The following is a 16,593-nucleotide window of genomic DNA, read 5'->3' as shown; positions in this document are numbered from 1 at the left end:
TCGTTGCTGTGCGCGGGCTTTCTCTAGTTGCAGCAAGCAAGGGCTACTCTTCGCTGCGGTGCTCAGGCTTCTCGTTGGGTGGCTTCTCTTCTTGCAGAGCATGGGCTCTAGGCGTGGGGGCTTCAGTAGTTGTGGCATGTGGGCTCAGTAGTTGTGGCTCACGGGCTCTAGAGTGCAGGCTCAGTAGTTGTGGCGCACGGGCTTAGTTGCTCTGCGGCATGTGGGATCTTCCCAGACCAGGGCTCGAATCCGTGTCCCCTGCATTGGCAGACAGATTCTTAACCACTGCGTCACCAGGGAAGTCCCTATTTTTTTTTTCTCCTCTGCCCATTTTTTAATCTTTTTTTTAAATTGTATGAGTTCTTTGTATATTTTGGATATTAACCCCTTATCAGATATATTATTTGCAAGTATCTTATCCCATTCGGGATAAGATACTTTCTGGCAGCCTTTTCATTTTGTTGATAGTTTCCTTTGCTATGCAAAAGCTTTTTAGTTTGATATAGTCCCATTTGTCGACTTTTGCTTTTGTTTCCCTTGTCTGAGGAGACATATTCAAAAAAATATTGCTAAGATTGATGTCAGAGAGCATACTCCATATGTTTTCTTATAGAAATTTTATGGTTTCAGGTCTTACATTTCTTAGTTAGATTTATTCCTAGGTATTTCATTCTTTTTGATGCGATTGTAAATGGGATTGTTTTCTTAATTTTTTTCCTGATAATTCATTGATAGTGTGTAGAAATGCAACAGATTTCTATATGTTAATGTTGTATACTGCAACTTTACTAGATTCATTGGTGAGTTCTAGTAGTTTCTTTGTGGCATCTTTAGAATTTTCTATCTATAGTATCATGTCATCTTCAAACTGACAGTTTTACTTCTTCCTTTCCAATTTGGATTCCTCTTATTTCTTTTTTTTGTCTGATTATTGTGGCTAGGACTTCCAACACTATGTTGAATGAAAGTGGGCATCCTTGTATTCTTCCTGATCTTAGAGGAAATGTTTCAGGTTTTCACCATTGAGTATGATGTTAGCTGTGGGCTTGCCATATATGACTTTTATTATGTTGAGGTATACTCCCTCTGTGCCCACTTTCTGGAGAGTTTTAATCATAAATGAATGTTGAATTTATCACAAGCTTTTCCTACATCTGTTGAGATGACCATATGATTTTTATTCCTCAGTTTATTAATGTGGTGTATCACATTGACTGATTTATGGACATCGATCCATCCTTGCATCGCTGGGATAAATCCCACTTGATCATGGTGTACAATCCTTTTAATGTATTGTTGAATTCCATTTGCTAATAGTTTCTGAGGATTTTTGCATCTCTGTTCATCTGTGATATTGGCCTATAATTTTTATTTTTTTGTGATATCTTTATCTGGATTTGGTATCAGGGTGACACTGGCCTTATAAAATGGGTTCAGAAGTGTTCCTTCCTCTGCAGTTTTTTGGAATAGTTTGAGAAGGATGGATGGTAACTCTTCTTTTTTTTTTTTTTTTTTTTTTTTGTGGTACACAGGCCTCTCACCATTGTGGCCTCTCCCGTTGCGGAGCACAGGCTCTGGACGTGCAGGCTCATCGGCCATGGCTCACGGGCCTAGCCGCTCCGCGGCATGTGGGATCTTCCCAGACTGGGGCACGAACCCCTGTCACCTGCATCGGCAGGTGGACTCTCAGCTACTGTGCCACCAGGGAAGCCCTGGTAACTCTTCTTTAAATGTTTGGTAGAATTCATCTTTGGTAGAAGCATTGTGGTTCTGGAGTTTTGTCTGTTGAGAGGTTGTTTTGTTTTTTTTTTTAATTACTGATTCAATTTCATTACTGGTAACTGGCCTGTTCATATTTTCTATTTCTTCCTGATTCAGCCTTGGGAGATTGTACATTTCTAGGAATTTGTCCATTTCTTCTAGGTTGTCCATTTTATTGGCATATAGTTACTTGTAACAATCTCTTATGATCCTTTGTATTTCTGTGGTGTCAGTTGTAACTTCTCCTTTTTCATTTCTGATTTTATTGATTTGGGCCCTCTCCCTTTTTCTTGATGAGTCTGGCTAAAGGTTTATCAATTTTGTTTATCTTTTCAAAGAACAGCTCTTTCATTAATATTTTCTGTTTTTTTTTGTCTCTATTTCATTTATTTCTGTTCTCATCTTTATTATTTCTTTCCTTCTACTAATTTTGGGTTTTGTTTGTTCTTCTGTATCTAGTTCCTTTAGGTGTAAAGTTAGATTGTTTATTTGAGGTTTTTCCTGTTTCCAGGGGTAGGTTTGTATCGCTATAAACTTCCCTCTTAGAAATGTTTTTGCTGCATCCCATAGATTGTGGATCATTGTGTTTTTGTTTTCATTTGTCTCCAGCTTTTTAAAGTTTCCTCTTTGATTTATAAGTGACCCATTGTCAACAACTATGTTCTGAAGGCACCAGAGATATGCACAGGAATATTATAGAAGTAGAGGAATAAAAATCAGACTGTGCCTGAGCAAGTTCAGAAATGTTTCTAGAAAAATGTGACTTATTAAGTGATATGAAGAACTAGTTAAGATTTAGCCAGGAGACTTCCCTGGTAGTCCAATGATTAAGAATCCACCTTCCAATGCAGGGGACACATGTTCGATCCCTGGTCAGGGAACTAAGATCCCACATGCCGCAGGGTAACTAAACCTGCATGCCACGACTACTGAGCCCGCACGCCACAACTAGAGAGCCTGCACGCTGCAACTACTGAGCCAGTGTGCTCTGGAGCCCATGCGCCACAACTAGAGAAAAGCCTGTGTGTCGCAACAAGGAGCCTGCACACCACAACGAAAGATCCCGCATGTCGCAACAAAGATCCTGTGTGCTGCAACTAAGACCCGATGCAGCCAAATAAATAAAATAAGTAATTTTAAAAAAAAGGTTTAACACGTTTGAGGAGAGAGTGCACATCTTGGGCCCAGTGAACTGATAAGCAAAGGCATGGGTTTGGAACCTACGCCTAGGCTGGTGTGGCTAAATTAAGGGACTGACTGTCCATAATGGAAAATGAGAGCAGAAAATTTAGCAAGACTCTGGTAAGAATTCTATCCTGAGGCCCATTAAGATGGTTGAGATGACTTCAGTTCTCAAACTTTCTTTTTATTTTTAAATTATTTTTATTTATATATTTTTTAATTTTTTATTTTGGCTGTGCTGGGTCTTTGTTGTGGCATGTGGGCTCTTTGTTGAGGTGCGTGGGCTTCTCTAGTTACAGTGCGCGGGCTTCTCTAGTTGTGGCGTGCAGGCTCAATAGTTGTGGTGCGCTGGCTTAGTTGTCCCATGGCATGTGGTATCTTAGTTCCCGGACCAGGGATCGAACCCGTATCCCCTGCATTGGAAGGTGGATTCTTTTTTTTTTTTTTAATTTATTTTTGGCTATGTTGGGTCTTTGTTGCTGCCCGCAGGCTTTCTCTAGTTGTGGTGAGCGGGGTCTACTCGTTGCAATGTGCAGGCTTCTCATTGTGGTGGCTTCTCTTGTTGCGGAGCATGGGCTGTAGGTGCGCAGGCTTCAGTAGTTTTGGCTTGCGGGCTCAGTAGTTGTGACTTGCAGGCTCTAGAGCACAGGCTCAGTAGTTGTGGCACACGGGCTTTGTTGCTCTGCGGCATGTGGGATCTTCCCAGACCAGGGCTCGAACTCGTGTCCCCTGCATTGGCAGGCGGATTCTTAACCACTGCACCACCAGGGAAGTCCCTCTCAAACTTTCAAAATGATACTCATGTCCCCTTTCCCCGGTCAGTTACCACAGCAGAATTTCTTGGAAGACCTATCCATACACACTGTCTCCAATGTCTCTCCTCTCATTCTTTCTTAAACCCACTTCAGTCAAGCCTTCATCCCCACCTTCTACCCAAACTGCCAAGAGCATCAGTCTCATGGCTTGAAATAACGTTTATATGCTGATGACTCTCAAATGTGTCTATTCATCAGAGACCTCATTCCAAAACTCCAGACTTGTATACACAGCTATGTACTTGACACCACCTCTTGGGTATCTAACAGATCATTTCAAATTCAGTATGTCCAGAACTGAACATTTTGATCTCCAGTCCTCCAATACCTGCTCTATCCACAGCCTTTACCATCTCAGCTGATGTCAATTTAAAAATTACAGTTAAACTAACACAACATTATAAAGCAACTATACTCCAATAAAAATTAATTTTTAAAAAATTCCAGTTAAGTCAAAAACCCTGGAAACTTCACTGACTCCTTTCTTTATCTCACTCCACTTTCAATCAGACAGGAAATCCTATATCGAGAAATTATCCAGAATCCAACCTCTTCACTTCCACTGTTTCCACTTTGATCTGAGCCGTCCTCATCTCTTACCTGGGTTACAGTAACAGCCTCCTAACTGGTCTTCCTAAGTCTACCCCTGCTCCCACAGTCTATTCTCTATACTGCAGTCAGAGTGGGACCTTTTCTCAGAGGAGTTTTCAAAGCATTCCTTTGCTCAAAGTCCTGCATTGCCTCTCCATTTCTCTCAGAATAAAAACCAAAGTCCTGGGCTTCCCTGGTGGTGCAGTAGTTGAGAGTCCACCTGCCGATGCAGGGGACTCAGGTTCGTGCCCCAGTCTGGGAAGATCCCACATGCCGCGGAGCGGCTGGGCCCGTGGGCCATGGCTGCTGAGCCTACGCATCCAGAGCCTGTGCTCCGCAACGGGAGAGGCCACAACAGTGAGAGGCCCGCATACCAAAAAAAAACCCCAAAACACCAAAGTCCTTACTGTGGCCCACAAGACCCTAGATGACTTGGCCCTCTATTATGTTTCTGATTTTATTACTCTGCCTATCTGCACAGACCTGTCTTACCCTAGGGCCCTTCTGCTCCTTTTCCCTCTGCCCAACTGACTCTTCCCCCAGAAACCTGCATGGCTCACTCCTTTATTTCCTTGAAGTTTTTGCTCAGTGTTGGTCACCTCCTCAATGAGGCCTCTCCTGATTACCCTTTCAAAATTTTAATCTTCCCTGACCATCCTGACACCCCTCATTCCCTTTAACCTGCTCTACGTTCTCTTTTTTTCATAATACTTGTCATTTTCTAATAGATCATATAAATGTTAAATTATGTTTACTTTTTATTGTCTGTCCTCCTCCCACACCAGTTCCCACAACAGAATGTAAGCTTCACAAAGGCAGGGATCTTTGTTTTGTTCACTCTTCTATCCCAAGCACCTGGAATAGGGAATGGAACATAGTTAATGTCCAATAAGTGATTCTTTAAATCTTCTTTAGAGTAGCCCCTGCTTGCTGCAACTGGAGAAATCCTGCATGCAGCAATGAAGACCCAACCCAGCCAAAAAAGAAAAAAAAAATCTTCTTATCAAAGTGTGTAATATATATGTGTATTTTATATATATATATATATATATATATATATATATATATATATATATATATGAAATTTTGATAACTTTTCATGAACTAAGCAAAACATGTAACCAAAAACAGAACCCTAACTAGCACAAAAGCTGCCTGAGGGCCTCTTGTAGTCACTGCCCTCCCCCAAGGCTGACTATTATCCTGACTTCTAACAATATATATTAGTTTTACTTGTTTTTGTACTTTATATAAATGGAATTGTACAGTAAGGGTTCTTTTATGTCTGTCTTCTTTTGCTCAACATTGTATTAATGAAATTGATCCACATTGTTGCATGTAGTTGTAGTCTGTTCATTCTTATTGCTATATAATAGTAGTCCATTGTGTAAATATAACCCAATTTATTTATCTTGAATGAACAAATTGTTTAAGCTCCAGATCCTTCCTATCCTCCTTGTTGTCGCCAGAGTTGTCGGGAAGATTAAATGAATTAATACACAGAAAGCATCTACCCAGTGTATAGTAGGTGCTCAGTAAAGCTTAGCTATTAATTTTGTTATATTCAGATATTTTATTGAACCCACATTGATCTCGTCCTCATCTGAAGTCCTGTACAGTTACTGTAGCACTCTTTAGGATGCCAACCTGGCTTTACCATTGGAAAGGGCCAAAATGAGTGGCCCTAGGGGCCTCATCTGTCCTTGGTACATGAAACAAGCTGGACCAATTCGATTCTTGCTTTCCAGGGAGTAAGGAAATCTGAAATAGTGGCCAATGACTGGGAGTTGCTGGAGTTAATCCATCTGGACCCCTTGGAGGAAAAGTCCAGGAATAGCCTCACCAAAGGTCTGGGAACTCTCAGGCTCCTGCCTTCCCTGGAATTGGCTTTTTAACCCTTTCTGCCATCCAGGGATCCTGTATGCTCAGAATCTGCCCTCAGTACTCTCCTAATACAAGCCCCTTTTCCTTTTATTAGATAGATTCGGTTGTTGTAGCTTGTCCCCAACAGGACCTCGAGGCTCATTTTCACTTAAATTATCAGGCTTTATAGTGTCGTGAATCCTTTACTTAATTCAATAACACCAGTTCTTTCATCTATCCATCCATCCATTCATTCAAGTTTTAAACATTATTGAGGGCTTATGATATGTCAGGTACTGCAGGGTAGATCATATTACTCTCGTTTTCAAATGAAAGACTCAGAGAGGATGAATAATCATTGAGGTTACAAAGCTTATAGTCATAGAGAATGTTGGTTCAAGGTAATCCTTGCTCTTCATCATGAGCTTGGATGATATATTTTTTGTCTGTACATGTCTTTTCATCCCACTTAAACTCCTTGAGGGAGGTCAAGGCTATCTTATACATCCGGAATCCCCCTTGGTGTACAAAACCATCTGCTGTAGTAGACATACTACAGAATTGTTGATGGATTGCTCATATGGGCAAATCCTTGCTACCCTTCCCTCAAAGACGCTTCACTCCTTCCCAAACCCAGGAAAAAAAAATCCCCCAAACAGTGACCAAGCTGATCTGTTGATCTGAAGGAGGGTAGTTTATTTAAATTAGTTTAGCTCTGGCTCACAATTTTGTGTTCTTTTTCCATGTTGGAGTCACAGAAGCCCCTTCAATCCCACCACATCTCCTTCACCACAAATCAGGGCAACTCAGAGATAGCTTTCTTGGCTGGGGGACCCGTTGGCTTCTCCTGTTCTCTTGCTTTCTCTTCATACATCAGGATCCTGATTGAGATGGGAAGAGACACAGGGATCAGGGGACAGTCCTCTCAAGAGAGTAAATTTTAGTCTACTGTGAAAGTCCAGAAAAAGGATGAGGTTTGTGAGGGTGGGAGGAGAAGGAGAAAGGGCAGGAGTGGGAGTACTGGGGGCTGTGGGGATCAGACCGTGGATGAGGATAGCACCTTGGAAGGGTCTCTCAAAAGACGGAAGAGAAATGCATGCTGAGTAATGTGTAGAAGGTGAACCTGGGGATGGAGGTGGGGGGAGAGAAAACAGGTAAGTAAGTATAGGGGAGGTTGGAACTGGACCCTCACATTTTTAGGATGGCAGATCTCTTGCCCAGCATCATCTTGAGAAAGTCAGAGTAGCTGAAAGTCTCCCCAGAGCCGCTGGATACCTCCCTGATTAATTTTTTTAGCTCCAGGTGGGTCTTGGGGACCTCAAGCTTCTCCAGCATTCGCTTCAGGGACATGATATCTGGAGGCAGAGGATGGGGGTAAGAAGAGGGGGAGCCTCTCTCACTCTGTCGCCTCTACCTCCTCATTCCCATTCCCCTTCCTACCCTGGTCGATGGACCCTCTCCCGAACCACTGGGAATGGAGCACTGTGGGAAAGACCTCCCTCTTCCTAGATCTGCACACTCCCTGAAGATCACCCTCTGCTCACCGATATCTCCATTTCCATTCAGGTCAAACTCCATGTATTTCTCTGGGTGAGGGGAGAAAGCAGAGAGGGTAAGCACTGGCTTGAGGGTCCCAGGCAGGGGCAGGGCAGGGATTGACCGAGCGCTAGGTAGGGGGGGAAGATGAAGAAGAGGTGGGGCAGGTAGAGGAAGTGTGAAGGTTGGGAGGCTGAGGGCCCTGGTACGGTGTAGGGAACTAGAGGGGCTCCTGAGAGGGGCAGGCCGGGGAAAGGGACTGTAACCAGGGTGGCGATAGAGGCAGCCTTCCTTTTTCCCATCCCAAAAGTCAACTTCGTTTCTGCCGTCTGCTTTCTTCCTGGGGAAATCCTACCCTCCTCACCCCCTTCTCCACCCCTATAGTTTTCCCCTCACTCTTGAAGGCTTCCAGTTTGGAGGGCAGGTCCTCGTCACTGCTATATTTGGGATCATCCAGGAATTGCTGTGGGGGAAAGCAAGAACCTGGGTAGACCCTCCTGGTCGCCCCCCACCACCACCACCCGGCCCCTTGGTTCTTCCTTTTACCTTGTTGATTTCACTGAGTCTCTCTTCTTGCTGGGCCTTCAGCAGCCCAAAGGCTTTTCCTCCTGAAGGGGTGCAAAGGTTAATGTAGCCTCACTGCCCCCTTCCTCTCCTCACCCCCAAGCCCAGCCTGAAGCCATCACAATTCTGCCTTCATGGGCCAGATTCCCAGCCCACAGCCCAGGACTGTCCACCTTCTTTCTCCTGTTTTAGGACCCTGCCCATTCCACCTTCCCTACCCTGCAAATCCCTGGTTTGGCTCATAGCTCAGCTGGTGCTGGAGGAGACAGACCAGGCTGGGCGCCTCTCTGTCTGCCAGCTGTCCTCTCCCACCAGCTTCCTGGAGGCCTCCCTCCCAAACTTCCCCTTTCCCCTCATTCCCTCCTCCTCTGAGTTCCAGGCCTCACTTCCCCATCAGCTTCTGCTGACACTAGCACCCAGGAAGAAGGGGGAGCTGGGTGTAGAAAGGAGATGAGAAAACAACATTCTCCTTAATTCCTCTTAAGGGGAGCTCAGTGTGTGTGTGAAAGAAATATTTCGATAAGCCACCAAAGGAGTGGGGGAAGGTCAGTAAGACCCCAGGGGGCGTTTATTCTCAGGAACAAAGAATCTCTGAACAGGTCTGGAGGTTCAGGTGACTGAGGCCCAGGTTTCACAAGTCTGGACACGCAGGTTTGGATAGGGAGCTGAGGAAAGGCTGACTGAATTTTTCTGCACTGTGGATGGGAGAAGAACCTGAAGTTGCTGGCAGATCTGGGAGGGTGGCAAGATGGGTGCAGGGTCTGGAAAGGGAGAGGTACTTCACTTCCCACCTGTCAGCTCCAGAGAGGCACTTGGAAATATGGAAGTGTCTGACAAAGGAGTCTTTGTTTGCTTTAGGATGTGCAATGTAATCCCCTCATCTTATCTCATTTGAAATTTTCAGTAAAATCTACAGACCTCTGGAATTTGAGAATTTCAGTAGATTTTTTGGGGGAATTCCCTGGTGGTCCAGTGGTTAGGACTGTGGCACTGTCACTGCCGAGGGGCCAGGTTCAATCCCTGGTGGGGGAACTAAAATCCCACAAGCTGCATGACACGGCCAAAAAAAAAAAAAAAAAAAGTAGATTCTTTGGAGGCCAGTGGTGCTGAGAGAGATAGCATTGGTGGACACAAGAGCCAGGGGGTGAGGCCGACATTAGGGGTGGGACGGTGCCGGTCACTGTGGGCTCAACAGAGTGGGGGGTAGCCTCTGATAAATGTCCTCCCTAGGCACACTCTTTATACCCTTTGCTGCTCTTTTTGGCTAGTGGCTTCTAGGGGAGGCCAGGACAGTGCGTCCCCCTCACTGAGACACTTTTGTCTAAACTCCCTGCCCCAAGCTCCAGCCACTCTGCCCCAGCACTGATGGGCACACCTTTCCTTCTCTCCCCCGCCCCCCAACCTATTTCCCCTTCTGCAGCTGGGAGTTTTCATTTCTCACTGCCCTCTCCCTGACCCACATGATTGGGGGAGATGCTGATGGGGACTCTGGCCTCTTGAGTTCTCTTTATCACAGCTTCCTCTCCCCCTGAGGAGAAAGCTGGCAACCCTGCCCTCCCGATGGTCTTGGTGCCTAGTGGGGGGAATCTGTTTTTTTATTCATACATTCATTCAACAAATACTTATTGAGTGCTTACTATATGCCAGGCACCTTTCTAGGGCCAATGAACCAAATAAGTGTAAACTCTTGTCCTCATGGACAATCTAATTGGGGGAGACAGACAATAAAAATAAACAAGTATATTAAAGGTGGTAGGTGCCTATATAGATCAAAATAGGGAGGGAGATAGGAAGGGCTGCGTGGACTGCAGATTTAAATAGGGTGCTTAGGGAGGCTTCTCTGAGAAAGTGATATTTGAGCAAAGATTTCAAGGAGGTGAGGGAACAAGCCACGTGGATATATAGGAGGGGAGCATTTCAGGCAGAGGGAACAGCAAACGCAAAGGTCCTAAGGTGAGGACGTGTCTGGATGTCTGAGTATTCATGAAGCAGCAGGAAGGCCAGTGTAGTGGAGCCGGGTGTGTGAGGGGGAGCAGAGGCAGGAGGTGAGGTCAGATTGCATAGGGCCTTGTAGGCCATTGGGAAGAATCCGGCTTTTATTTGGACTGAGATCGCATCCCAGAGAAGTCTTTCCCTCGCTGGTGGCTTGGCAGACTACCAAGGTGAGATAGAACTTAGATACTCAGAAAAACTTCCTGGGAAAGAGAAAGTGACAGCTGCTCTGACCAAGGGACAAAAATGAAGTGTAAAGAGTAACTAGATGGGCAAGTGAGTGGCGAATGAAACTCAGCATAAGCACAGATGTGGGAAAGCCTGTGAAGAACAGAGATGCGAGAAGACACCTCCCACCCAAACCCAGGGGCCGGCCCGCTGGACCAAAGGGAGCGCAAGCTCACAGTCCGCAGTCAAGGCTGAAGGGGAGGTGGGGCCTCTGGGCAGGGAGCTGCCAGGGAGCAGCTGTGAACCCAGAAATAAGGGAAGTAGGTAACTCTGTGACAGGCTGCAAAATCTAGCTCTGAGGAGAGACATGCAGAATCTCCTTAAAGCAGTGATTCTCAGCGAGTGGTCCTTCCACCAGCAGCATCACATGGAAACATGTTAGAAACGCACATTGTTGGGCCCCATCCCAGACCTACTGAATCAGAAACTCCGGGGGTGGGGTCCAGCAATAGCTTTTTAGCAAGTGCCTCAGATGATTCTGATACGCACTCAAGTTTGAGAGCCATGGGCCCTAAAGCAATAGAGTGACTCCCAAGCCTGCAGGGCTTGCTATCCTCACTGAAGGTGTCAACATGGCTTAAGTGCGTCAGTGGGTGGTGGGGCTGGTGAGTCTTGGAGGCAGAAAAAAGAGGAGTCACTGAGGCCAGAGTTGTTAGTATCCAGACAAGCAGCCAGGAAGAGAGAATGCTGAGCTGGCTCAAGAAATGAGCCGCTAGAAACCTGTGAGGTTAGAGCCCCTTATAGGACTGGCACCGTGTTGCTAAGCATCCTTCATATGGTTCCACACTCTCCAGGGGAGCTCCCGATTAGAATTAGGTCCCCTGTGTACCTACATGAAGAAAATACACTGGCCAGAAAGCTTGTCTGTGTGTGTGTGGGGGGGGACCTGGATGTCTTTTGTTTGCCCCTCCATTTTCCCTCTCCCACTCTGTTCTCTGCCCCAGGAGACTAACCTGTACAGACTATATCAAGGGCACCTCTGGCTTCTAGCTGTTTTGGCTGATGGGGAGCCTGGCAGGAGAACAACAGGAGGGAGGACATTAAGTTAAGGGTATTCATTCCTCTGACTCCCTTCCCACAAGGTCACCTCAGGCTGGCTGACACCCCCATCTATGGGCAATGCTCCTCTCCAGGCAACCTGCTCTACATTATGCTGTCCTTTTCCAGGTTTCAGAAGCCCAGGGAATAACTTTCAGGTGGTCTGTGAATTTGGAAACGAAAAAAATGTACATCCTCTTCTCACGTCCAACATTACACATGTTGCCTTGTCAAAGACCACTTCACAGTTTAAAGTTCTTACTCAAGCCAACAACATCTTTTGCACTGATATATCTTTTTTTTTTTTGGTACGCGGGCCTCTCACTGCTGTGGCCTCTCCCGTTGCGGAGCACAGGCTCCGGACGCGCAGGCTCAGCGGCCATGGCTCACGGGCCCAGCCACTCCGCGGCATGTGGGATCTTCCCGGACCGGGGCACGAACCTGAGTCCCCTGCATCGGCAGGCGGACTCTCAACCACTGCGCCACCAGGGAAGCCCCTGATATATCTTTTTCAAAGTCTAACTTCAACTTGCCTGTATTTCTTTTTTTAATATTTATTTACTTATTTGGCTATTCCGGGTCTTAGTTTTGGCGTGCGGGATCTTTCGTTGCGGCATGTGGGGTCTAGTTCCCTGACCAAGGATGGAACCCAGTCCCCCTGCACTGGGAGCATAAAGTCTTACCCACTGGACCACCAGGGATGTCCCAACTTGCCTCTCTTTTAAATCTCTTGTCTTTTAATGTGATAATAAGTACATGGTTTTGTCTATCCCAATATTTTATTAATATTTTGATAACTGGAACTCAATGTAATTGTTTTACTTTGCTATATATTTTTTATTTTACACTTTACCAGAATGCCGAAGAGATCTGTGGCACAAAATGAGTAAAAACCACTGCTGTAATCTCTCCTCCCCTCATCCCTTTGGGCCGGGGTTGCAGTATGCCTTGTGATTCCCCTATACCTGACCCACACCTTTGTAAATAAACTATCTCTGGGCACTTCCCTGGTGGTCCAGTGGCTAAGACTCTGCGCTGCCAATGCAGGGGGCCTGGGTTCCATCCCTGGTCAGGGAACTAGATCCCACATGCAGCAACTAAGAGTTCGCATGCCACAACCAAAGATCCCGCATGCCGCAGCTAAAAAAAGATCCCGCGTGCTGCAACTAAAGATCCTGCATGCTTCAACTAAGACCCAGCCCAGCCAAATTAAAAAAACAAAACTATTTCCTCAAATGAACCAAATTTGAGAACCTGAATGGTACAGCGTACATGTGTGTATGGGGGGGAATGTGGGGGGCTGGGAAGAAACTGCAGCTCTATTTCTTTTTGTAAATGAACAAAAGGGCATCCTGGTGTTTGCAGCAGACTCAGGGGCTTGGTTAACAAGAGGCTTTCCGGGAGGCGGGAAAACAAGTTAGGATTCTGAGTCTACGAGGGACAGCTCTGGAGAACCATAACTGAGTCACCAACATCGCTTTTGCCAAAGCCTTTTCCTTTCTAAAAAGCCTCCTTGTAGGGCTTTGAGGGGATGCGGCAGCAGTTTATGTCTAAATTTCCCCTCTTGATGCCTGTAAAGAGATTGGAAACACACACACACACACACACACACGCACGTACGCACGCGCGTGCTACATTTTCAGTGAAGCTAGGAGATACAGAGTACCTACAGACTCCGATTCATGTGTCCATGTGACCAAATTCCCGCTGAGCAGGCATTCCCCAGGAGTGCCTCTGAGAAGAGCAGGGGAGTAGCGAGGGTCCTGGTGACTGCTAAAAAAAAAAAAGAAAAGAAAAGCAAATATTCCTTCCTGGGAGGAAAGGCCTCACCCTTGGAGGGAAAAGCTGAGGGCAGTGCTGACTGAACAGATTCAAATACCTGTAAAGGTGGAGAGAGAGTGTTTTAAAGCAGCCAAAGGGACCCCAGATGTGGCAGCAAAATTCTCCTAATATTAAGTGCACCACCTTAGGTGCACTTGGGAGGTGGCAGCCTGTGAGGTCTCCTGTGAAATAAAGAAGCCTAAGGTTGGGGGTAAATGCTGGGTAAAAACTGGGAGATGTTCTCAGAGGCCAAGGAGGTAGTGGCTACACAGAGGTGCCAAATTTAAGGAAATAATCCACTGTGATGGCAAAAGAGGAGGAGTCCTTGAACTTGTAAGTCTGACCCGCCACGAAACGTCCCCCTGTTAATAGTTTAGAAAAATCTAGCTCATTTAAATATGAGTGGGACTTCCCCAGTGGCGCAGTGGATAGGACTCCCGCGGTCCCAATGCAGGGGGCCCAGATTCGATCCCTGGTCAGGGAACTAGATCCCACATGCATACCACAACTAAGAGTTTGCATGCCACAACTAAGGAGCCCACGAGCCGCAACTGAGCCCGCCTGCCGTAACTAAGGAGCTCACGTGCCTCAACTAAGACCCGGTGCAACCAAATAAATAAATAAATACTAAAAAAAAAAAAACCCAAACTGATAAGCTTTTAAAGAAAAAAAGAGTAACAAAAAGAAATGACCAGGAATTCCCTGGTGGCGCAGTGGTTAAGAATCCACCTGCCAATGCAGGGGACACGGGTTCGAGCCCTGGTCCGGGAAGATCCCACATGCTGTGGAGCAACTAAGTCCGTGTGCCACAATTACTGAGCCTGCGCTCTAGAGCCCGCGAGCCACAACTACTGAGCCCATGTGCCACAACTGCTGAAGCCTGCGCTCCTAGAGCCTGTGCTCCACAGCAAGAGAAGCCTGCTCACTGCAACGAAGAGTAACCCCCGCTTGCCACAGCTAGAGAAAGCCCGCGTGCAGCAACGAAGACCCAACGCAGCCAAAAATAAAATAAATAAATACATTTATAAAAAAAAAAAAAGAAATGACCAAAGCATCTGTTCACTTAACTGTGAAAAAAAAGGTAAAGAAGAAGTACACAACTTTCCAACAGATGACAACACACCAGAAATGTATTGCCAAAAGCAGTTGGAAACTGTGGCCCAAAATTCCATCATGAATTGAAAAACAACAAAACTTAGCATAGCCTTTTAGCAGTGAAGGAAGGCCACATATCAGAAATCCAAATACTCCCACAAGAAATGATGGGTAACAGAGGGTACTAATAGGAACAGGAGGAAATGTATAGAAAAAAAAAAGACAAAGCCATTTCAAAAACATACACTAAATTCCGTGGGAGAAGAGAGGCATTTGATATACAGTCCTAATTTTTAAAATCATAAATGACTTGTGAAATGATTTTTTTTCTACTTTAAAAATTTGAGTAGTTGTTTATCATAAACACCTTTTGTAAAATGCTTCTATTGTATTGATTGAGATGGTCATATGAATTTTCCTCCTTCATCTCTTCATGCATTGAGTTGTATGAATGGAAACTAGGTGTTGCTTGGTTAAGGTTTTTTTGTTTTTGTTTTTTCTGCCCATGGTGCACAGCATGCAGGATCTTAGTTCCATGACCAGGGATCAAACCCATGCCCCTTGCAGTGGAAGCACGGAGTCCTCACTACTGGACCACCAGGGAATTCCTGGTTAAGTTTTACATTATTTAGTCAATTCTGGTTTAGGTTTGCTAATATTTTATTTTATTTTTTTTTATTTTTGTGGTACGCGGGCCTCTCACTGTTGTGGCCTCTCCCATTGCGGAGCACAGGCTCCGGACGCGCAGGCTTAGCGACCATGGCTCATGGGACTAGCCGCTCCGCGGCATGTGGGATCTTCCCAGACTGGGGCACGAACCCGTGTCCCTTGCATTGGCAAGCGGACTCTCAACGACTGCGCCACCAGGGAAGCCCCTGCTAATATTTTTAAGTTGTTTTTTTTTTCTTGCATCTATGTTCGCGAGGGAAATTGTTTTATAATTTTCCTTTCTCTTTTTTTTTTTTTTTTTTTTTTTGCGGTACGCGGGCCTCTCACTGTTGTGGCCTCTCCCGTTGCGGGGCACAGGCTCCGGACGCGCAGGCTCAGCGGCCATGGCTCACGGGCCCAGCCGCTCCGCGGCATGTGGGATCTTCCCGGACCGGGGCACGAACCCACGTCCCCTGCATCGGCAGGCGGACTCTCAACCACTGCGCCACCAGGGAAGCCCCTGCTAATATTTTTAAGTTGTTTTTTTTTTCTTGCATCTATGTTCGCGAGGGAAATTGTTTTATAATTTTCCTTTCTTAAATTGTCCTTGCCTCTAAATCCTCTCCTCAAACATAATGTAGACATATGATTGTGCAGTACATGGAATTCTCAATAGATTCTCTGCACAAAAAGAAATTAGATCTGAAGCAATTATGAAAAATGTTAACATCTGACAAAGCTAGGCACTGGGTACATGGGTGTTCATTATATTATTCTCTATTTATATTTCAAATGCTGAAAATATTTCATGATAAAAATCTAAAAGAAGGGACTTCCCTGGTGGCGCAGTGGTTAAGAATCCGCCTGCCAGTGCAGGGGACACAGGTTTGAGCCCTGCTCCGGGAAGATCCCACATGCCGCGGGGCAACTAAGCCGTGCACCACAACTACTGAGCCTGTGCCCTAGAGCCTGCGAACCACAACTACTGAGCCCACATGTCACAACTACTGAAGCCCACGTGCCTATAGCCCGTGCTTCGCAACAAGAGAAGCCACCACAACGAGAAGCCCGTGCACCACAACGAAGAGTAGCCCCTGCTCACTGCAACTAGAGAAAGCTTGCACGCAGCAACGAAGACCCAGTGCAGCCAAAAATAAATAAATAATAAATAAATTTTAAAAACTAAAAGAAAACAGAGTGCTACTAGGCACCAGTTAGAATAGCTAAAATTAAAAAGACTGACAATACCAAGTGCTGACAAGGATGTGGAGCAACTGGAACTCTCATACACTGCTGGTGGGAATGTCAAATGTTACAGCAACTCTGGAAAATGGTTTGGTACTTCATTATCAACATAAACATAGAAATACCATAAGACTCAGCCATTTTACTCTTAGATTTTTACCCCGAAGAAAGGAAAACGTATGTCCACACAACGATTTGTATACAAAATGTTCAT

At 45.6% G+C, this 16,593-nt stretch overlaps 1 protein-coding gene and 1 non-coding gene across 3 annotated transcripts; one reads left to right on the top strand and one right to left on the bottom strand.

The window, feature by feature from the left end:
- Positions 1-7,008: 7,008 nt before the first annotated feature.
- Positions 7,009-16,593, bottom strand: AIF1 (allograft inflammatory factor 1). 2 transcript variants are annotated; one of them, XM_060110312.1, is made up of 7 exons: positions 16,569-16,593; positions 9,861-9,866; positions 8,295-8,356; positions 8,145-8,211; positions 7,757-7,798; positions 7,405-7,567; positions 7,009-7,093 (listed from the first exon to the last, which is right to left on the bottom strand). In XM_060110312.1, the coding sequence occupies exons 1-7, from the start codon at positions 16,591-16,593 to the stop codon at positions 7,009-7,011; spliced, it is 450 nt and encodes a 149-aa protein (XP_059966295.1). The 2 variants fall into 2 exon arrangements, with proteins under 2 accessions (XP_059966295.1, XP_059966296.1); XM_060110313.1 differs by lacking the exons at positions 9,861-9,866; positions 16,569-16,593 and adding an exon at positions 8,531-8,555.
- TRNAD-GUC (transfer RNA aspartic acid (anticodon GUC)) lies at positions 9,271-9,344 on the top strand. Its single transcript has one exon. It is a non-coding gene; the product is annotated as a tRNA-Asp (tRNA).

Source organism: Mesoplodon densirostris, chromosome 10 (assembly GCF_025265405.1).
Source record: "Mesoplodon densirostris isolate mMesDen1 chromosome 10, mMesDen1 primary haplotype, whole genome shotgun sequence".
In the NCBI taxonomy this organism is placed as follows: Eukaryota; Metazoa; Chordata; class Mammalia; order Artiodactyla; family Ziphiidae; genus Mesoplodon; species Mesoplodon densirostris.
The sequence above is the reverse complement of the archived record's forward strand: the minus strand, read 5'-3'. Positions and strand labels throughout refer to the sequence as shown.

Bases quoted from the DNA above. Each gene is read 5' to 3' on its own strand.
- AIF1 (XM_060110312.1), bottom strand. From the start codon at position 16,593: ATGAACATTTTGTATACAAATCGTT. The intron at 7,799-8,144 runs GTGAGGGGAAAA...CCCCTCACCCAG, and splicing joins CAAACTGGAAGCCTTCAAGA to AGAAATACATGGAGTTTGAC. The intron at 7,568-7,756 runs GTGAGCAGAGGG...CTCTGCCTCCAG, and splicing joins GAATGGAAATGGAGATATCG to ATATCATGTCCCTGAAGCGA.